The following is a 21,486-nucleotide window of genomic DNA, read 5'->3' on the forward strand; positions in this document are numbered from 1 at the left end:
GCCCGGCGCAGAAAAAAAAAAAAAATACTGAACTTTCCAGAAGCTCTTAGAAAAAAAGGACCAATTGATATCTCTCCCTTTTCCCCCAATTTCCAATCGTCAACTTCTCCCATCTCGCAACCTCGCTTCCTTCGTCCTTTCTATATCGCCTCTTATATCCAGCAGCTCAGGCTCTAATTTGCCATCTCCTAATAATTCACAATGGTGAGTTTATTTTTATTTTCCCCAGCACTTTTATGCCTGCAGGATAAAGAGCTTCCAGCTCTCTCAGCTCCAGCTCAAATAACCTCGGGAAAAAGCTTCGCAAGCTTTCATGATCCCAACAACACAACTAACGAATATCACAATCTAGGCCACCACCGTCCGCTCCATCCGCTCCCTCATTCCCCTCCTCGACCGCGTCCTCGTCCAGCGCGTCAAGGCCGAGACCAAGACCGCCTCGGGCATCTTCCTCCCCGAGTCCAGCGTCAAGGAGCTCAACGAGGCCAAGGTCCTCGCCGTCGGTCCCGGCCTCCTCGGCAAGGATGGAAAGAGGCTGCCTATGGGTGTTGCCGCTGGCGACAGGGTGTTGATTCCTCAGGTACGATGAGAGAACTTGTCTCCCAATCCGTTCTTCCTAGATGCCATTGCGAAGAAGAAGAAGAAGAAGAAGAAGAAAAGGATTAAGTAACAACTGGTGGCTAACTTGATTTTCGTGGTTTAGTTCGGTGGTTCCCCCGTCAAGGTCGGTGAGGAGGAGTACCAACTCTTCCGAGACAGCGAGTACGTCCTTTTCCAACCTGCCTTCTTCTTCTCCCTCTGAGATGAGATTTCTTTTCTAACTGAAATTGTATAGAATTCTCGCCAAGATCAACGAGTAAAAGAAGCCACTCATTCTCTTTTAAAAAGAGGGCACTTGGCTCTGTGAAAAAAAGCGATATATTAAAACACCTGTACCATAACTTTTGTACCACCAATAAAACAAAAATTCCAACAATTCGAACTCCCACCCCAAGGAACCGAAATTCATGAAACGATACGACTTGTCCAGAACCAGGAAGAAACACGAATCCCTGGAAACCGAGTCCGTATCATTGCGGAACGAGGTGTTTGGGAAGAAGGGCGGGGGCTACACCATGTATAGACTGGGGAATCTGTAGATTCGGGACTGGGGAGTGCACCCCCAGGTCCTCTCTCACCCATCCTTGTCGGGGATGGGCTGTGGTCTGGGTATTGGTGATGGATTGATTGGTCTTGTGATAATGCTTGTGTTATTAGTATGCCGAGGAATCTCCACTCTCTATATAAAGCGTGGCCTTCAATGTCCCTTTCTGTTGACAAGTGTACACTGCCATGATGAGAGCTCTTCCCTCCCAGCACAGTAAGGCATGGCTCTCCGTTGGGTCATCGGATGTAATCTACGCCAACCAGGGTCTTTCTTACCAACGATACGCGGGAACATCAATCTTGATTCAAGTTCCACGCCACACCAGAAGACCAAGATGTCGACGCAATCCGTCTAGTTGTCATAAAAGCTATCTACTACATACATCGCTTCTATTAGTATGCCCGTCAAGCCCACTCTACCCTTTATACAAAAGAACCTTAATCCCCGGCTCCAGGATCCAAATTCAAAAGCAACAGAAAACAAGTAGACCTCTATCATGCTCTCCCTCCTACCTTTATCCATCCCGCTTGTGAAGGAAAAACCAATCCAAGGCCACCATATGTCCTTGTAACAGAAAAGCACAAAGTCCGAAAAAGAAAAGAGAGAAAATAGGTAAAAAGGTAGAAACGCGGGCGAAGAAGAAACGAAATACATTGCGCTTCCCATCAATCTGCCGCCCCTTCTCGCCGAGAATAATACTCCAATTCTGTTTTCCAAGTTATGTATCGCTCTGTCCCATCTAATTGTGAAAGAACCGCCTTTTGTAATACCCTATAATTCGAAAGAAATCTTATTTTGGAGAGCCAGATATATCGCCTTAACACCGAATAATTCAAAACCCGAAACGTTTGCGAAAACAGCCAGATAGTTATGAAAGGGTGGTATAATGAGATCGGAGAAAAAGCAAGGGTGTGGGAGTGAAAAGACAAAAAGAAAAAGGTAAGTGGGAGGAAGCGGAAGAAGGAGAGAGAGGTCTGCTACCATTAAATCCATCATTTGTGTTATCGTTTCCTCCTCTTCTTCTTCCTATTCTGCTTTCCCTTTCGGGCCGGGTAAGCCGTAATGTGGTGTGTATTCCTCTAGACTGCATTCTTCTTTGCCGCATCTTGACCGTTAGAGGGCGGGGCTGCCACAATCAACGTGTGCTTATGGCCGGGTGCCTGGATGACCTGGCCCAACGGGGTCTCTCGGCAGATGACGGTATCGGCAACCCACGGGTCGCGGATAATCTCTTCCATCTTAGCGCGCTTTTTAGGGTCGACCTCGAGCATGCGCCAAATAATGTTCCGGCTCTCCCGAGGGAGCTGCCGCAAGATCCTCCAGGGTCCCGAAATAATCTCTCTCCTCTCCGTCGCCTCGGCGCCTTGGGACTGAGATCTCTGCTTCGCCTCACCGTTGGCACCACCGCCCTCCCTTTCCCTTCCGCCACGATCTTGACTATCAGGACTGGCAGGGTTAGAATCGGGAGAGCTGAGTTTGAGCTTGCTGAGGCTGACAGCCGATTTGGATTCGAGGAGAAGGTGCTTAGGATCGTGTCCGGCTGACGGCGCAGAGGCGAAGAGTCTGAAAGACTTGTCCTGGGTCACGGCCGGAATCCTCCAGGGGAAGCGCTTAAGCGTCATGCAGCAGAAAATAATGCCGAGAGACCAGATATCGCTTAATCGGGGATCGTAGGCCTTGGTGTGGGGGTCATAGACCTCGGGGGCCATGTAAGGGTCAGAGCCGACAACGCCTAATGCCTCGGTGGTTAGTCGATCAGAATACATCTTAAGTAGTAAAAGAAGAGGAGCGAAGCAAGTAGGGTAACAGATATCGTCGTACCTTCCGCATAGTGAATGGCAGTCTCGTGGGGATACTGGAAGACGTGGGCGCTACCGAAATCAATAATTTTCATAATACCGCCGTTCGTAACCACCACATTGTCAAGCTTCAGGTCACGATGAGCGACGCCGCAGCTGTGAAGATACGTTACGCCACTCAGTAGTTGCAGCCAGCAGCAGGTAACCTCCTCACGCGACATCTTGCCCGACATGACAATGGAAAAGAGGTCGTAGGGCGCAAACTCCATGACCTGGAACCATCGGTCGCGGACCTCGACAATATCCATGGTCTCGATGATGTTGCTGTGATGAAGAGCTGAGGCGACGCAGAACTCCGCCGTGATCTTCTTGGTGTAGCGTCGCTTCGATTCTCGCGCCTGCCTCTGGCGGAACTCCTTGACGGCGAATGCCCTACCGTCATCGCGCTTCATCAGCATTACGCTGCCTCCGGCGCCCGATCCCAGGACACGATCAATCTTGCCGTATTTGGACTCGAGGAGATGGTCGTCGGAGAAGGGCGCAGTCTCACCGCCCAGTGGAGACGGAGATTTCCTGCCAGCCTTCTTACTACTACGGGCAGTAGGAGACGTTGCGCGCTTGTTGGACTCGCCGGAAACAGCTCGCTTGAAGAATCGCTTGAGAGTGGCAAAGGATCCCGTTTTGCCGTCCTTCCCAAAGGATCTGGTAGTGTCAGTACGAGTTGCATCGTCTCCGGGCGCTTTAAGAGAGGAACGAGCAGGCCCGTGCTGCCTCTTCTCCGAGCCGTGGTGGGCATGAGAGCAGGAGCTAGCGCTGCGCGACTCGGTCCTATCCTTGAATCGGAACCTGGGGCTCACAGACCGTTTAGACGCATGTTGGGCCTGCGGCCTCCGGTTTTTCGCCGCATAGGGACCATCCACCTCGCCCGCCGATGGGGTAACGGGCCGGGAATAGAGCTCGGATGCCCTTGACGGGCTGACATCTCGGGAGGCTGAGGCGAGACCACCGGCCGCGTCACCTCCGAGAGAGAAGATTCCCTTTCGGTGCGCCTTGTGGTCCTCAGAAGTGTCACCACTTGGATGCGATCCGTAGCTTTGACGAGGTTGGGGTTTGGGCCGAATCGTCACCATTCTCTCGTTAGATTGACGGGGAGGCTCTTCGACAGAGCTCGAGTGCTGCGGGGTAATCATCTGGGGCTCGCGAAGCTCGTGAACCCTTTCGGAGTTTGGTGATAGTTGTTTGTCCGGAAAGTCCGGGTAGCCAGCAGTGGCCGCCGGGGTCAGCGGCGGGGATTGCATGGCTTGATGAGGGCGGTTGACGGCGTTTACTGAGGAAATCATCTCCTCATGATGTGCCTTGGTGGGACTGCCTTCGACTGATGTCGTCTGAGTAGGAGAAAGGATGTGTTAGCTAAAGCTCGAGGTTTTCTAGAAAAAAGAGAATGAGAAGGACATCGCCAAGAGCGCCAAGAGCCTGAAAGGAAACGGTGGGGCCAAGCCGCGCAATACACATCGGAGTTAAGCTAACAAGAGTAGAGCATAGGATGAACGGCCGACAATAAATCTAGAAGAGCAGGACGAGAAGGGATAAAAAGAAACTCAGGGGCCAAGTATGCTGTGGCGAAGGAATTGGACAAAGCTTGGCCAATGAACCATCGACGGGAACGGGCGACGGCGCAGGGGGGTAAACGAAAAGAAAGAAGAAGAGAAAAAAAAAAAAAAAAAAAAAAAAAAAAAAAAAGATTTTAAAGTTTGTCCAGGGGGGGCAACTTACTCTCGATGCGGGTAGGGAGACGGGCTCGAAATGGAAGTGGGAAAGACGGCGCTCCTTGGGAAAGTCTCGACAGAAATCGAACTGGCCTGGTGCGGGAGCTTGGATTGGAGCTGATACTATTGCAGGTGGGAGGTTGTTCTCGACTACAGCTGGGGAGATCTCCTCGACGGTGGGAGCAAAGTGAACTGCGTGCTGGTCGTGCTGGTCGTGGGGGCCGGCAGGGGGTTCTTGAGCTCGAGCGACCCTTGGGGCATCATCGGAGGTTCTGGGATCTAATAAAGGGACCGCAGGTGTTAGTCGAGACGGGACGGGACGGGAGAAGAATTAGAAAGATGTGACTGAGACTTGGAAAGTCCAGGTAGTACACGGGACAGACATGGCGTATGCCACAAGCACAGAGAACTCCGGTGTCGCGCGTGGGCTCTGAGTTCACATTCACACATTCACGTTCAATATTGAACTATGGGAGGAGGTGGAGGGGTGGATCAGATGCAATCAATGCGCGGCGTTGCGTTGTGCTGTGCGTGGCTGCGGCTAACTTCACTGTTGGAGCGGAAAGGCCAACAACGTGGGGTCGCCGTTGGTCCGGAAGGGTCGGAGAAAGTGGATGGGTAACTTTGAACTTACCCATGCTGTGGACATTAACTTGGCACTCGAGGATACTTTTTGATGCCTAGAACTGGGGCTCTTGCGCAAGCGGTCGGGCCACGTTGGCTAGGGGAAAGAGTTGATCAATACTGATTTGACGTAGGCTTGCACCGCAGATGGGGGCCGGATTGGATGAAAGAGGATGGTCGCGGAGGGTGAGATAAGTACTTTGTAGTGATAGCGGACGGAATCAGAGGTCAGAGAGGGGTGGCATTCGCAATTCGAGTTGAGGGCGGTGAAGCCGCAAGCGAGTTGGTATCGACAAGGTCCAGGTCCAGGTCCAGGGAGTCCAGGTAGTCCAGGTAGTCCAGGTAATATCGATGGATGCCTCAATGGACGAAACGGATCGACACAAAATGATGCGATACGGGAGCAATTGGAGGTAATTGGAGACGATGCGCGTGAGGAACATGCGCCGTTCGCTGTCTAAGGCCGGAGATCTCGAGCGACCGAGGGGACGATGCGATCTCGACCCAAGGGGTAGTGGGGGAAAATAATAAGGAAAAAAAAAATTAACCAAAAAAATGACAGGGATAAAAGAGAAAAAGAGAGAGTAAGATTCTTGGCAAAAGGAAGGAGATAAGTGATGCCACTGATGATTGATGGCGGGGTAGAAAAGCAGGTTGCACCTGCTTGGAGTTTTTTTCGGGTGCGCCGGCTTGTTGGCGCTTGGGATGAGGGCAAATGCAACCGGGTCTCAGGCCGAGAAGAGCACTAAGGTCGATTATCGTGAACGGAAGTACACTACCTGTGTGACTGCGACCGCGACTGCGACTGTGACCGCGACCACATGTAAAACCACACTCGCACTTTCCGCTTCAGATCTAAGAGGAGGAGGGGGGGAGGGAAAGAGCACAACGCAGTGCAGGCCTGGGATTCTGGCTCAGGTCGCACTTGCCTGGCTTCCTGGAAAATGAGAAAAAAAAAAAAAAATGACGGTGGGGTCCGGTGGGTATAATACGACAGGTACGACAGGGAACAATTGAACAAATTGGAAGTACTCCGGTCAAGTCCCACTACAGAGTACAATTGTGCGTATGCTTGAAGTACATGCAGCCCAGGCTGTGACGGTTGGAATCTTCAGTCTTCAACCGAGTCCGGCCGGGCTTTCGATCATTGGGGCATGAGAATGAAGTTGACTCAGGTTAGGCAAGCGGGTCAATAGAGGAGAAGAGAACAATATTGATGGGTAGTTTTCGGGGAGAAAAAAAAAAAAAAAAAAAAAAAAAGAGGGAAGAAGGTTTACGAGGACACAAACTCGACCTAGAACAAGTAAGTTCTAGCTAGTTGCAATTGCATCAATGTGTTGCCACCGACGAACACACCCCCGAAAGACGGAGCAGAAGCACGCAGTAAGTGGTAGCATGCAGTGGAAACTAGAAGCACGAGACGAGGCTCAAAGGAGTCAAAGGTATCCCGGCCGGCCCCGGAGGCAGACTTAAATGGACGGATGGAGCATGGTTTGAGCCGATCGAGTGCATTGCATTCACTGCATCTCAATGATCCACTATACAACCCGCTTGTCAAACTTTGTTTTGTGCCGAGCATATCCATTTTGTTTGCCATTCCATATCGTCAACCCGTCCACATAATCCCTGAAGATCTGATTTGGGAGAATTACATACATGATTCGTCTGGTGAATCTATCCTGTATCTTGATAAACCGTTGAAGCAACCCATACCGTTAATTATAGAGCAGGGCCTCCGATTTCTACTAGAGTATGCACCTACTCGTCCGGTCCACACAAGTAGCGGCGTTTACCTGCCACCAAGTCCTGCCGTTTATCCAAAGATCATAGCTTTACTTGTTGCTGTCTGTAATGCCATTCTTAGCTAGCGGAGCAATCCTCGAATGAGATCCAGAAACTCGTCCCTCTCTTTACCGTCTTCCAATGATGTTGCAAGATAGTCTAGAGTCCTCCCTACAGGTATAGGAACGATGCCTATCCAATTGCCTAAAAAAAGAGATATAAGTTTACCATTCCCATCCCAGTGTTTATGTGATTTCGAGCTCCTCTCCAGGAACTCCAATGGAGGGGGGGACTGAGGAGGGCAGTCATATTGGCTAGATGATGCGCTTCGTTCCGTGCTGGATCGTTGGGGTCATAAATGTGGAATAGACTTTCTGGTTCGAGGAGATCCCAGGCCTAGCAAACAATAATATGTTATATATTAGAAGGCAATGGTAGAGGACAGGGGGAGGGGGCTTACTAGGAGCCCGACACTCCACATATCTGCCAAATGACCCCAGGACAAGCCGAGAATGATTTCCGGTGCTCGATACTGAACAGGCATGGCAATCCCCTCGTGCTGGTTGCCAATACGAGCCTCGCCGAAGTCGCAGAGATAGAGTGGGCCAAAGCTCTCTAATAAGAATTGAGAAACATGAATCGTGATACCTTCCACCATTTTCCTCGACGATGGTCTAATGAGTTCATTCTCCCCAAATTCCGCAAGCTGCGACTCATCTTCGACACCGATAAGGAGATTGCCTGCATAGACGTCTTTGATTCGAGCTTAGATAGGAATGGGCACAGAAGTCTAAGATAGCAAGAGCTGCCGTACCAGTTGAGTAAGATTTGCAGGACCGTGGAGGAAGTCCAGAGCAGCCAGGACTCGTTGAAGGGCTATTACTACGATTGGCTGGGCAAAGATGTGACGCGGCATCATGTATTGAAAGGCTCTCAGGCTTAGGCCAAGTGGAGGCAAGACAAAAACTTCATGTGTGCCATGCGGCCCTTATAGCTTGAAAGAATCCTCGAACATTCGAATCATTTCACGGCCTGGGTGATCTGACTTGACACTCTCCAGACATTGATAGACCTGTAGCTCTCGGTTCGGAGTCAGAGCATTGATATGCACCTTGAGCGTCAATATCGGTGATCCCTTGAGAAATGACTATCAACACCACGATTCTCTAGCTCGAGGTGGAAGCTTACAAGAGATCATGACAAAGCCACGTCGTCGAGGTCGTCCCATAGCCAAGCTTAGCAACGGCCTGATACCGGTTTTTGAAGAGTTCGCCGATACGAACGGGATAGAACATCCTCGAGCTGTAGAATGGCAACGTTTCCTCCTCGACCTTAACCGATACGTCAATGGTCTCGAACCTGCTGGATGGAAATCTACGGGGCACCAGTGGTTCTCTCAGTGCCGAGAAGGAGACGCACTTGGCAGATAAACGTAGCGAATCAAGTAGAATATTCGGACGGCACCTAGTGGCAATCTGGCGAATGGTCTGAGGTGCATTGGCTATGGATCTCTTGCTACAATGAAGCATGGTACGCATGGATGTAGACATCAAAACGGAGAAACTGGGTGTCGGCGTTTGAAGACGCTATCAAATGGTCGCGGTATTTGTTCTGCTCATTTCTGTTCTAAAGAAAGTAATTGATTGGCTGAGTATGAAATCTATTTATGGTGTCAAGGGACCTAACTGACATCCGACATTCCCTGAAATGGACAAGAAGTAGGAGTTAAATCAACATTTTCTGCCCTTGAAAATTAGTTCTTCCTCGTGCTCCTTCTTTCGTCCGTTAACAGTATCTACATGCATGTCTGATGAGAAAAGGCCAAAACCGCAGCCAATAGATCCATGATCTAAGACTTCGTACTTCATCGTTTACTTCGGTGATGTACACTACCATCGATGACTCTTCTCGTTCACCTAATCAAGGACCAATTTCCCTACAGGGCTAAGTATCTGTCTACAATGCAATTGTACTTACAAAGTAGCTTGAGCTGTTGCTCGATCCGTCCTATTGATCCATGCACATTCTCGCTAGTCGTCACCGAGAGTGGGACTAACACCCTGCTGTCCAATCTGCTTGACCGCTTACCTCTCAACATCCTAATCTGAAGGGTGGAGCCAAGTGTAACCGCCTGCGAGTCACCCAAGAATCAAGATACGAAGGACTCGAAGCTTACCAAGATCAGATTTGTATCCGCTACCATTGATATGGTTTCCATGCAGGGCGACACCGAGTGCAGGGTACCTCGTACACTTTATATCCATGTCCGTCTGCCGCAACCGGCTTCTTCTGATATCGGGAGCATCAAGTTATTGGCGATTGCGAACGAACTAGACAGAGTCAAACTCGCGATATAATGATTTATAAATGGGTACTATGGGTCCTGCCTCGCAAGCCTCGAGCCTCAAGCTTTCTCGTATCTGTAACCATCAACTCTGTTTCTTGAAAATTTTCCTTGTTAGAGACCCGCTCAGGCACGCAGCAACCAGAGATCCATTGCATTTTACCAGGATGGATCCTTGTCTCAATACAAGGGTTAAAAAAAGACGACAGAAAAACTCAAACTTTGCCACGGGCAGAACATCGAAGCTTCCACACTTCCATCAACCGATACCACGACCATCGAATCATTTTCTTCATCACACCCCAGTAGCTATCGAATCTATACGACCCAATCGTTCAGGTACCCGACCCAATTGAGAGGTTGAGCCCAAGCACCAATAGATCGGTTCTAGGAAAACTCCCCCTCTCCTCTTCGTCAACCAGACCCCCCACCTACACCCTCTTCCACTTCCACACTCTCAACGAAACCCGACATCGAAGCTTGTCCCCTTCTCGAAGAAGAACGGAAGAGGCACCGGGACTTAGTACGTTTCACTGGCCCGTCCCACGTTGAACCTTGTAGCCTTCCGTTCTATTCTATTTCCGGCACTTTTCTCGTCGTGGTGCGGGCACCATCGTGGAAAGTTAGGCACCGCCGCCATCTTCTAAACAAGTCTTGGCTTTTTGTCTACTTCATCGACCGACTTTTTTACTGCTTTTCTTTTGTTATTTTTTTTTCCTTGTTTCCCATTCGTCTTTGCCCCTTGCGAACCGAGTCCCACTCTAGAGCTTAACTTCATCTCGCCGAACAAACAAATTGTGACCTGTATTTCATCTTGACCCATACCTGCCCAACACTGAGCCGCATCTGTGGAAACATTGGCGAAGGCAAAGAAAGGGGTTGAACATCCTTGACGCAACAGCTTGGCAATCAACTTCGTAAATGACCTGATCCCTTTATAGAGATGAACGGCTTATGAGATGGTGTTATCTGCCACAAACCCCCTTTCCTCGCTCAGCTTGTCCAACACCCGTTCATGATCGAGAGGCTCAGAAAAGTTGTTGGGAATCGAATTGTGTGATGAATGCGCTCTTGATGGTACGTTTATGTGTTTTTGTATAGTGTACATGGGAGAGAGCCTCGAATACTCATACATACCGCCGCTTTTCAACTCTCCACTCCTATCTTCCATCCCCTCGTATCACCGCCGCAACCCGGCAAGATAGGCCAAACAAATTCGTAATCTCTCATCACCAAACATCTTTCTCAAACGAAGCCCACATTTCTCATCTCATTCACATTCACATGTGAAGAAGAAAACCAGAAATGGGTCCTCCAAACGCTCGCACGTCCCCCTTTCCATCATCCAGCGATTCACGGAATCACCTCGATACCAATGGACTTCGCCTGCCATATAATCGACTTGCACATTCCCTCCGTAGAAAGCCCCGACAACCTCAGCTCCGTCTGCTTAATCTTGGCAATCTCGTAAACGTGCTTGAGGCTGATCGTCCCCACCGTCTCCTTGCCCGGATTGCTCGCTCCCTTCCTCCTTCCGTTAATCTCGGGCACGTTGGCGGCGTTGAGGAGAAGCCACGACGTCTGTGGCGTCCGTATGTCGAAGGTGAAGGATCGGTCAGGCCGTACGGTTACGCGGCAGGGCATCGGCGTGCCGGTGGTGATGTGTGCTGTCCTCGCGTTGAACTCCTAGTTTTTGAGATAAGTTTTTGTTAGCGGAAAATCTGAACCCAGTACCGAACCACAAGAGAGAGAGAGAGAAAGAGAGAGAGGAATAAAAAGCCTTACCTTGCAGAAATCCATCGACTTAACACCCCTACTTCCAAGCGCGGGACCAATTGGGGGACTGGGCGACGCCTGTCCAGCTCCGACGATGAGCTTCACGAGCTGGTCGACTCCTCCCTTTCCTTTCGACATCATGAACGGGCGATCCTGCGCGCTAGACGTAGGTTATAAATTGCGTAGAGAGGTGCACGCGATTCGTTGGGCGGAGGGGGAGGCTCGGTAAGATGTCGTCGTTCATCAATCTCGGTCTTGCTGCTCTTCGCCAAAATTTGTTCCTGGTGGCTCCAATTGAACAAACATCGGACGAGGTTCTTTTGATTACATAAGCAACCACGATAACTCCAAATTCTTATCGTGATAAGCGATAAGGCGGGGTGGAGCAGGGATAGCGAAAAAAGAAGGAAAAAAAATATTCTGAACATTTTCTTTTTCACTGCATGAAGCACCGCAAGCAACCTCTCATCTGAAACCTTTTCCGACAAAACCACACCAAATAAAAAAAGAGAAAAGAAAAAAATCTAAGATGCCATCAAATCACACCAAAGAAAAACCGTGGGACACGGACGACATCGACAAATGGAAGATCGACACCTTCACAGCCGAGGACAACAAGGGCGGCAACCTCGCCGAGGAGTCCTCGTTCATGACCCTCTTCCCCAAGTACCGCGAAGTCTACCTCAAGGAAGCCTGGCCGCTCGTAACGAAATCCCTCAAAGCCAGGGGCATCGCGTGTGAGCTCGACCTCGTCGAGGGTTCGATGACGGTGAAGACGACGCGGAAGACGTACGACCCGGCCGCGATTCTCGACGCTCGGGACCTGATACGGTTGCTGGCGAGGAGCGTCCCTGCGCCGCAGGCGGTCAAGATCCTCGAGGACGGCGTTGCGTGCGACATTATCAAGATTAGGAGCCTGGTCCGGAACAAGGAGAGGTTCGTCAAGAGGCGGCAGCGGATCCTGGGACCGAACGGCTCGACGCTCAAGGCGCTAGAGCTCCTCACGCAAACGTACATCCTAGTGCACGGTAACACCGTCTCGGCAATGGGGCCATACAAGGGGCTGAAGGAGGTTAGGAGGGTCGTCGAAGATTGCATGGCCAATATACACCCAATCTACCACATCAAGGAGCTCATGATCAAGCGCGAGCTCGCCAAGGACCCGGAGCTCGCCAACGAGAGCTGGGACCGGTTCCTGCCCAACTTTAAGAAGAAGTCGCTGAGCAAGAGGAAAAAGCCGTTCAAGGTCAACGACAAGAGCAAGAAGCCCTACACGCCGTTCCCGCCGGCTCCCGAGAAGAGCAAGGTCGACCTGCAGATCGAGAGCGGAGAGTACTTCTTGGGCAAGCAGGCCAAGGACAGGGCGGCGCAGGCGGAGAAGATGGAGAAGCAGAAGCAGAAGATGGAGGAGAAGAAGCGCGAGAGGGAAAAGGAGTTTGTTCCCCCCGAAGAGGGGCCGAAGAAGAAGAAGAGGAGGAAGGCCGAGGCCGAGCCGGAAGACTGAGGTGGAGAACTGGACGGTTGTTGGCTATATTGGCTATATTAGATCTTTTATTTTTCTCTCTATGCTCTGGCATAGGATGGTTACCATTGCTTGGGGTGTGTGTAACCAACACTGTATAATGAGATACGTTCTTTTTAAGATACCCTCTATTCAGACTGTTTACGGCTGTGGGAACTTTGTATGCCCATCGTGATATAAGGAGAGGGAAAGGGAACATCAATCATTTGTCTCATTAAAGATCAGACCCTTGTCCCATTTTGGCACCAGCATATTACACCGACGAAAAAAGAGAAACAAAGTCTAGAGCTTAGACGAGTCGCTAACAGGACTAACCTCGAGCACGAGCTTGCCAAACTGCTTTCCCTCAGCCATATCCTTGAACAAAGTCTCGATACCCTCCAAGTTGCTCAATCCGCCCGTCACGACCCTGCTCACTGGGGGCCTAATCTTGGTCTCCCTCACGAATTCAACCATGTCATAGAACTCCTTCCTCGAGCCCATCGTCGTACCCTTGAGCTCAAAGTTCCTCAAAACGGCGGGCATAGACCAATCCATCTTCGGCGACGACGTCATGCCATACTGGGCGATAACACCGCCAGGCTTCAAGAAGCTCGTCGCGCGACGAATAATATCAGCACCAGCACCATCAATAATGGCATCTATGTACGGCCTATCCTTGGGCAGCAAGGCGAGGAGGTCCTTGTCCCACTTCGCGGCCTTGTAAGAAACGCCGCCCACGGCACCGAGCTTCTTCGCCTCGTCAATCTTGTCCTGCTTGCTAGATGTCACGTAGACGTTGCAGCCCTTGGCGACGGCGAATTGCAGCACCATGAGAGCAACACCGCCACCAATGCCCGTGATGAGGATGTTCCTGCCCTTTTCGGCATTACCGGTCTTAGTCACGAAGGCTCGCCAGGCCGTCAGGCCAGCGAGGGGTAGGGCAGCGGCCTCGGAAGCGGAGAGGTGCTCCGGGGCGAGGACGACCTCGTCTTCGGGCACGACGACGTAGTCCTGGGCCATGCCTACGGGGCTGAGCTTCGTGCCGCCGAGGATGGCGTAGCTTACGGGGTCCTCGGGACCCTCTGGCGAGGAGATCCATCCGTGGGCCGGGGTGAGCACGACGGTCTTGTTGACGAGGTCCGGGCGGGAGGATGCCTCGCCGACGGAGATAACGGTGCCGAAGGCGTCGGAGAAGAGGGGTGCTTCGAAGGAGATGGCGGCGTATTGGGCTTTGCGGATCCAGTGGTCACGATGGTTCAGGGCAACGGAGTTGATGCGCACGAGAACCTCTTTGGGGCCTGGAGTGGGCTTGCGGACCTCCTTGAGTTCGAGCCTTGAGGCCATTATTAGCAGCGTAGTAGATTGATGGAGCGTAAAGAGCACAGGGTGAAAAGAAGAAGGGGGAGGATGCGAGTGTAAGATGATCTTCTGGTAAAGAGGGTGCGGTGATGGGTTGTGAGAATACTTGGGGTGTTTGGTTGGACTCAACTATGTAACTTACGGATAGTACACCTCGCCAGGCTTCCCCTCGACATGCTTAATAGTGAGTGCTTGAGGCATCGTGAGATTAATTGATGTCCCGAGTGTCAGTCGTCCAGTTCACAATGCTGATTTGAACGGCAGCTATAGGTTTCCAAAGAAGCAAGCTTAGTTTGCTTTCACAACTGAGACAAATATACCGATTCTACGAGAGTGTTGCTCAGGTGGAATGCTGGAGGAGAAGTCCAGATTATATTGAGGGTTGATGGTAGTGACGATGATGCAATGAGCGAGGTGAGGATGTGGGGAAACCCTTGATGCCGGCTTGGGGCTCTCTGACTCGGTTCCGCAGTGCCGAGGTCGGTTCACTTAAGATTGTGAGTCTCCGGTCTAATGAGATTCACTTGAAGATGTCCTATTCGACGATCTAGTCGTTTTAATAATTCGGACTCAATTACAAATGCAAAGTTCAATGTTCCGTTTGAGCGACCTCAAATGCTACCGAGAGGCAAGTCCGTGCGAACAATGAATGCGAACAATGAATTTCTATCATCAATCAATCGACAGAAGCTACGAAGTAATGAGCCATTGATCCTGCAAGTCTAAATGCAATCAAGACCAGCCAAGCACGAACCCACCTTCCTTCAATGTATAGTGAAGAGTATTGCTCTAGCTTCAAGTGTCTAAACCCCAAATGCTGTCTTGGTCTTTGCGACCCTTTGAAGACCTCAGTATCACCTTATATAAGCACGGTTACGACCCCAGCCTTGGGGTCTTCGAGGATGTCCGGGCCTCCCAAGAGAGCGCCATCAGGTTATCGATGATACTTGATTTTTTTTTTCTTCCCACTGAGAGATTTTATGCTACTTCTCTCCCCGGCCTTTCCTATATCCCCATATTCCTAACACTTCTATATTCCCATTCCCTATTTCGGCATTCCTCTATTCCCTTGTTCCCAGCTCTTCCAGTATCCCAGTACCCCATATCCCCCATTCCCATTTGCGTACGAAGTAGAGCAGCCCTCGTTCCGCAGTGCCACACTGGAACTAGAATAGCCACCGCCACAGCCGCACAGCTAGACCTCTCTTACACATCTAAGGGGAGGATGGATCCTGCAATCATAGACGAAGACTGAGGCAGACAGGCAGTTTGGCATATGTTAAAAAGGGAGGCGCAAGCGGCTGCAAGCGATCAGTCACTTCCCTCGGTTTTGGAGGCTGTTTTGCGGGATCCATTCTCTTATCTTTTTTTTTTTTTTTCAATATTACTTCTTATATCTACTTTTCTTCTATTCCTTTTCCTAGTGAAGCCCTGCGATGCAGATTCCCACTGATCATTGATTTCCGGACGTCCTACGAAGACCATTACGACCGTCCCTTGACCATTGGGCCATTTGTCGAAGTTGTGCTGTTTCCAGTCTACGCCCCTACATTCCTAGGCAAGCGCGTATTCCCAACACTTCTATATTTCTCTTCCCATATTCCCATATTCTCAATTCTAATATCCTCAGCTCTTTTAGTACTCCTAGCTCTTCTAATATTTCCAGCTCTTCTAGTATTCTCAACTCTTCCAGTATCCCATTATTCCCATTGTTCCCAATTGCACATCAGCAAATAGAAACACAAACCTACATAGTCGAAGACAATAGTTACCTACCAGATACACCCTCCCCAGATATCCCTATAAGAAAATAAAGTACAAAGGAAGTTAGAGTCAAGTACTTATATACTTATTAAGAAATCCGCCATAGCAAAGTTATATAAAAGGAAATACAGCAAAGAACAGGGTACTCACAACTTACTTGCAGGTATATAGCAGATACAACTATTAAATAATTGTAGAAGGAGCTATTGTTATATTAACTAGATAGGAAGGAATTAGCCCTTTACTACCTTCTATTTTATATTAGAAAGAGTAGGCTAATTCTATAGAAATTATCCTAGTAATTTCTTCCTTACTAAAATAGTTTCTATATTACAAACTCTAGCTAAAACTAATTCCTATTTCTAAAATATTTTCCTTTCTATAATATAACCTTAATATAATTTTAGAAGACCTTCTACTATCTAAAAAAGCTTATTTTATAATAATACTTTAGGAATTCTATAATATTTAATAGTATTAGATTATTTAATTAAGTTTAAGTTAAGTTTTATTTTTATATTTTTATAAATATTTTAATATATTTTTAATTAGTAAGTAAAGCTATTTTAAATTTAAATCTAATAACTAAATATTATTTTCTTTAATAAAGTAGTTTATATTAATAAATTTAAGCTAATTAATAAAAATAGGAAATTTTTCCTTTAATAATAGCTTTATTAGCTTATTAATAGTTATCTTATTTATATTAATTTAGATAATCTTAATATACTTTTTTTATATTTTTTATTTTAATTAATAATAATAAATATCTATATAATAAAGTTATATATAAAATTATATAATCTTTTTTATTAGTAAGTAAATAATTTATAAATTATTATAAAAAAGTTAAAACTTATAATCTAATTTAAATCTAATTTTTTTAAAAAATTAAATTATAATATATTATTTTTTTATAATAATAAAAATATTTAAAAGTTTTATTTTTATTAATAATATTATAATAATATTTTATTTTCTAGTTTTTTATAAAAAAAATCTATTAAAAAACTTTATAAGATATTTTTAATTTAATTTTTTAAAAAAATTAGATTTAAATTAGATTATAAGTTTTAACTTTTTTATAATAATAAAGATATTTAAAAGTTTTATTTTTATTAATAATATTATAATAATATTTTATTTTCTAGTTTTTTATAAAAAACTAGAAAATAAAATATTATTATAATATTATTAATAAAAATAAAACTTTTAAATATTTTTATTATTATAAAAAATAATATATTATAATATAATTGTAAGGGAGTGACAATTAGCACAATAGACTAAAAGATCCACCAGTTCCAACACCACATATTAGAACTGCTCCCTTATATCTACTTAAGAACCCTCTTAATTATAGCGCGACTAGCTACTTCTAGGTATTCTATTATATATTTTAATATAGTTATTTTTATTATTTTTATATTAAGTTTATATTTAATAGCTTTTTTAATATTTTAAAATTAAAATAGCTAAAATAATAATATTATATTTTTATATTTACTATAAAAATAATTTTTTTAATATTTAAATAAAAAATATTAATAAAAAGTAAATATTTATTTTAAATAAATATATTTTTTCTAATACTAATAAGAGCTATTAATAGTTTTATATAAGTAAGTTTAATAAAAAAATATATTAAGAAGATAATTATAAAATATAATATTATTATTTTAGCTATTTTAATTTTAAAATATTAAAAAGTAAGTAGTTTATAATATTTATAATCTCTAAACTACTTTTAATTTAAAAAAAAAGAGTTTAATATTATAAAATAAATATTATATTAGTAAAAAATTAAATTAATTTTATATAGATTTTAATTATATTAATTTTAAAAATAATATAAATATATAAAATTAATTTAATTTTTTACTAATATAATATTTATTTTATAATATTAAACTCTTTTTTTTTAAATTAAAAGTAGTTTAGAGATTATAAATATTATAAACTACTTACTTTTTAATATTTTAATATTATATTTTATAATTATCTTCTTAATATATTTTTTTATTATTAATTATAGTTTTTAATTATTTTTATTATAGATAATTTAAATTTTTAAAAACTAGATAACTTTTATTTTATTAATAAATTTAATATATTTTTTTAATTTTTATTTAAATTTTTTTTATTTCTTTTTATATTTAGATTAAAATAATATTAGTAAATTATTAATAAAGAAAATAATTATTATCTTATTATTATTAAATATATAAAAGTCTTTTAAATAAAGCTTAAAATTTAATTTTATAAGAATTTACTATAGATATCTATATTATAATAATAAAGATATTTTTAAATTATAGAAAGCTTTTATAAGCTTTTAATATATACTTTAGATAAAATACTTTAATAAAAGCTAAACTTATATATCTTTATCTATATTAAAATAAAAGAAAACTAATTATATATTATATTATATAATATAAAAGTAGAATTTATTGATTATTATTATTATAATTTTAAATAATCTATTAACTAATATAATAATATATATATTTTAGTTATTTTTAAATTAAATATTTTTTATTATATATAATTTAATTTTAAACTTTATTAAATAATTAGGTTTATTAAATTTGTAAGTATATATTTATTTTAATAAAATTAAAATTATTTATACTTTTAATTATAAGATTATAAAATAGTTATCTAGTTTTTTAAATTTTTTAAATTTAATAAGTTTAATATTTTTTTATTTTTTTATAAATAAATATTTTATAATTTTAATATAATATTTTAATATAGAAAATAAGTTATATCTATATATTTATTATTTTAATTTAATAATAATTATTATATAAAGATTTTCTAAGATTTTCTTATTATATTTTTTAAAGGTTTTTTTATTTTCTAATATTTTTATATTTTTCTTAATATTTTTAAGTTTTATTTAAGAAGTATATTTAATAAAGTTTATTTTAAGAAATTGTTTAATAATATTTAGTTTATATTTTTAATTATATTTATTTTTTTTAATTTTAATTATTATTTTTTTAGCTTTATTTACTATTTTTTAAATTTTTATTATTATTTAATTAGTAAATAGAAGATTATAGTTTTAGTTTTTAATTAATTAAAAAGTTATATTTAAGGAAAGTAAAGATAATATTTCTTTAGCTATATTATCTAATATAATATTTTATAAAGCTATATCTAATATTAGTTTTAATAGTTAAGATAATTATAATATTAATATTATATTTAATATAAAACTTAAAGATATTATAAGTAAAGAAGTTATTAGATATAATAATTTTAATTATATTAATAATCTATTATCTTATAATATATTATTAGTTAATATATCTTTTTAGATTTTAATATTATTTTTATTTTTTATTTTTAGTTTTATTTATTTTATTAGATTAAAAATAATATCTAATTTATTATTATTACTTTTTTTATTAATTTATATTATTTTTATTTTTAAATTAATTTATTAAGTTTTTTTTTTAAAATAGATTAAAATTTATATTTTTTTATTATTTTTATATATAAAATATTTATTAAAATATATATAAGAAATAATAATATATTTATTTAGTTTTAATATTTATATTATATATTAAGTTAAAGACTTATATTTTATAAAGTAGTTAATATATATTTTAAAGAAAACTTTAAATTATTTTTTTTAAATTTTTTTAAAATAAAAAAAGTAAGTAGATAAATTCTATATTTAAATATTTTAAGATAGGAAATATTTTAATAATAATCTTTTAGAAGATAATTATATAAATATAGTTTATTAGTTTTAAGTTATTTTATTATAGTTTTTAATAAAGAAGCTTAGTTTAAAGTTTTTATTAAAATTTTATTATTAATATAGATTATAGCTTTAAAGATAGCTAGCTATATATTTTCTAATAAATTAATATTAATTAGTATTATATAATATTTTTTATTAATATTTTTTTAATATATTTTATTTTTCTATTTTAATATAATATATTAAAATTAGATAATAAGATTTTAATTTTTTTATCTTTTAATAGTTTTTTTATAAATTTAATAAAAAGCTTTAATTTATTATCTAATTAAATAAATAAGATATCTATTTACTATTAATACTTTTAATATTATAGCTTTTTAAAGAAAAAATTAAAGAAAGTTTTTATTAGTTTATTAAAAAAAAATTTTTTTAAATTATATTTAATATTTTATATATTATAATAATATTTATTAAATACTTATTATATCTTTTAAATTATATTTAAAGATCTATAATAATATATCTAAATAATTAAATAATTTTAATTAATTATAAAATATAAAAAATAATATATATAGTTTTTAAAAGAAAATAGATCTTATATTTTATAAGATAATTATAAGGGAGTAACAATTAGCACAATAGACCAAAAGATCCACCAGTTCCAACACCACATATTAGAACTACTCCCTTATATCTACTTAAAAACCCTCTTAATCATAGCATAACTAGCTACTTCTAGGTATTCTATTACAATTCTTCCCCCTCTAAGTAGGCTCGTCCCGAGCCTTAAATAGAGCTGGCTAAGATGTAATTAGTAGATGTAAACCCCCAAGGGCGCACCTTATGAGCCTGATAAAGGATTAATGCAGCTATATGCCCAGGTGTGCCTCTCACGACACCTACCACATCATGCCCTATAACAGTCACATAGGAAACCTCTAGGCCTCTCGCACAGGAAAACCTCCATACTGCACAGGAAAAACGCCTCTATGCTGACTGGGTTTCAAACTAGCGATCACATATACCCAGCCCGAATTACCTAATCCAGTAGACCTATGTAGTGTTGGAACAATTATAAGATAATTGTAAGGGAGTGACAATTAGCACAATAGACTAAAAGATCCACCAGTTCCAACACCACATATTAGAACTGCTCCCTTAAAACCCTCTTAATCATAGCGCGACCAGCCACTTCTAGGTATTCTATTATATATTTTAATATAGTTATTTTTATTATTTTTATATTAAGTTTATATTTAATAGCTTTTTTAATATTTTAAAATTAAAATAGCTAAAATAATAATATTATATTTTTCTATTTACTATAAAAATAATAAAAATAACTATATTAAAATATATAATAGAATACCTAGAAGTAGCTAGTCGCGCTATAATTAAGAGGGTTCTTAAGTAGATATAAGGGAGCAGTTCTAATATGTGGTGTTGGAACTGGTGGATCTTTTAGTCTATTGTGCTAATTGTCACTCCCTTACAATTATCTTATAATTGTTCCAACACTACATGTTAGAACTGCTCCCTTATATCTACTTAAGAACCCTCTTAATTATAGCGCGACTAGCTACTTCTAGGTATTCTATTATATATTTTAATATAGTTATTTTTATTATTTTTATATTAAGTTTATATTTAATAGCTTTTTTAATATTTTAAAATTAAAATAGCTAAAATAATAATATTATATTTTTATATTTACTATAAAAATAATTTTTTTAATATTTAAATAAAAAATATTAATAAAAAGTAAATATTTATTTTAAATAAATATATTTTTTCTAATACTAATAAGAGCTATTAATAGTTTTATATAAGTAAGTTTAATAAAAAAATATTTACTATTTTTATAATAAAATAACTTAGTTTTCTTATTAAT

General features: G+C 41.1%; 3 protein-coding genes and 2 pseudogenes across 3 annotated transcripts; 2 read left to right on the forward strand and 3 right to left on the reverse strand.

Annotated features, from left to right (window-relative positions):
- Positions 1 to 201: 201 nt before the first annotated feature.
- On the forward strand, positions 202 to 860 carry SAPIO_CDS7112 (uncharacterized protein; the record flags this gene model as incomplete). The annotated part of the gene is made up of 4 exons (XM_016789034.1): positions 202 to 204; positions 353 to 580; positions 704 to 762; positions 836 to 860. The coding sequence occupies 4 exons, from the start codon at positions 202 to 204 to the stop codon at positions 858 to 860; spliced, it is 315 nt and encodes a 104-aa protein (XP_016640861.1).
- Positions 861 to 2,226: 1,366 nt separating this feature from the next.
- Positions 2,227 to 5,097, reverse strand: SAPIO_CDS7113 (uncharacterized protein; the record flags this gene model as incomplete). The annotated part of the gene is made up of 4 exons (XM_016789035.1): positions 2,227 to 2,879; positions 2,969 to 4,331; positions 4,720 to 4,991; positions 5,085 to 5,097. The coding sequence occupies 4 exons, from the start codon at positions 5,095 to 5,097 to the stop codon at positions 2,227 to 2,229; spliced, it is 2,301 nt and encodes a 766-aa protein (XP_016640862.1).
- A 5,718-nt stretch (positions 5,098 to 10,815) lies between these two features.
- Positions 10,816 to 11,376, reverse strand: SAPIO_CDS7114 (50S ribosomal protein L11; the record flags this gene model as incomplete). The annotated part of the gene is made up of 2 exons (XM_016789036.1): positions 10,816 to 11,148; positions 11,248 to 11,376. 2 exons carry the CDS (start codon positions 11,374 to 11,376, stop codon positions 10,816 to 10,818), a joined length of 462 nt encoding a protein of 153 aa, XP_016640863.1.
- A 391-nt stretch (positions 11,377 to 11,767) lies between these two features.
- Positions 11,768 to 12,742, forward strand: SAPIO_CDS7115 (annotated as a pseudogene; the record flags this gene model as incomplete).
- A 300-nt stretch (positions 12,743 to 13,042) lies between these two features.
- On the reverse strand, positions 13,043 to 14,086 carry SAPIO_CDS7116 (annotated as a pseudogene; the record flags this gene model as incomplete).
- Positions 14,087 to 21,486: the final 7,400 nt, after the last annotated feature.

Source organism: Scedosporium apiospermum, assembly GCF_000732125.1.
Source record: "Scedosporium apiospermum strain IHEM 14462 chromosome Unknown SEQ_SAPIO_0110, whole genome shotgun sequence".
NCBI classification, from domain to species: Eukaryota; Fungi; Ascomycota; class Sordariomycetes; order Microascales; family Microascaceae; genus Scedosporium; species Scedosporium apiospermum.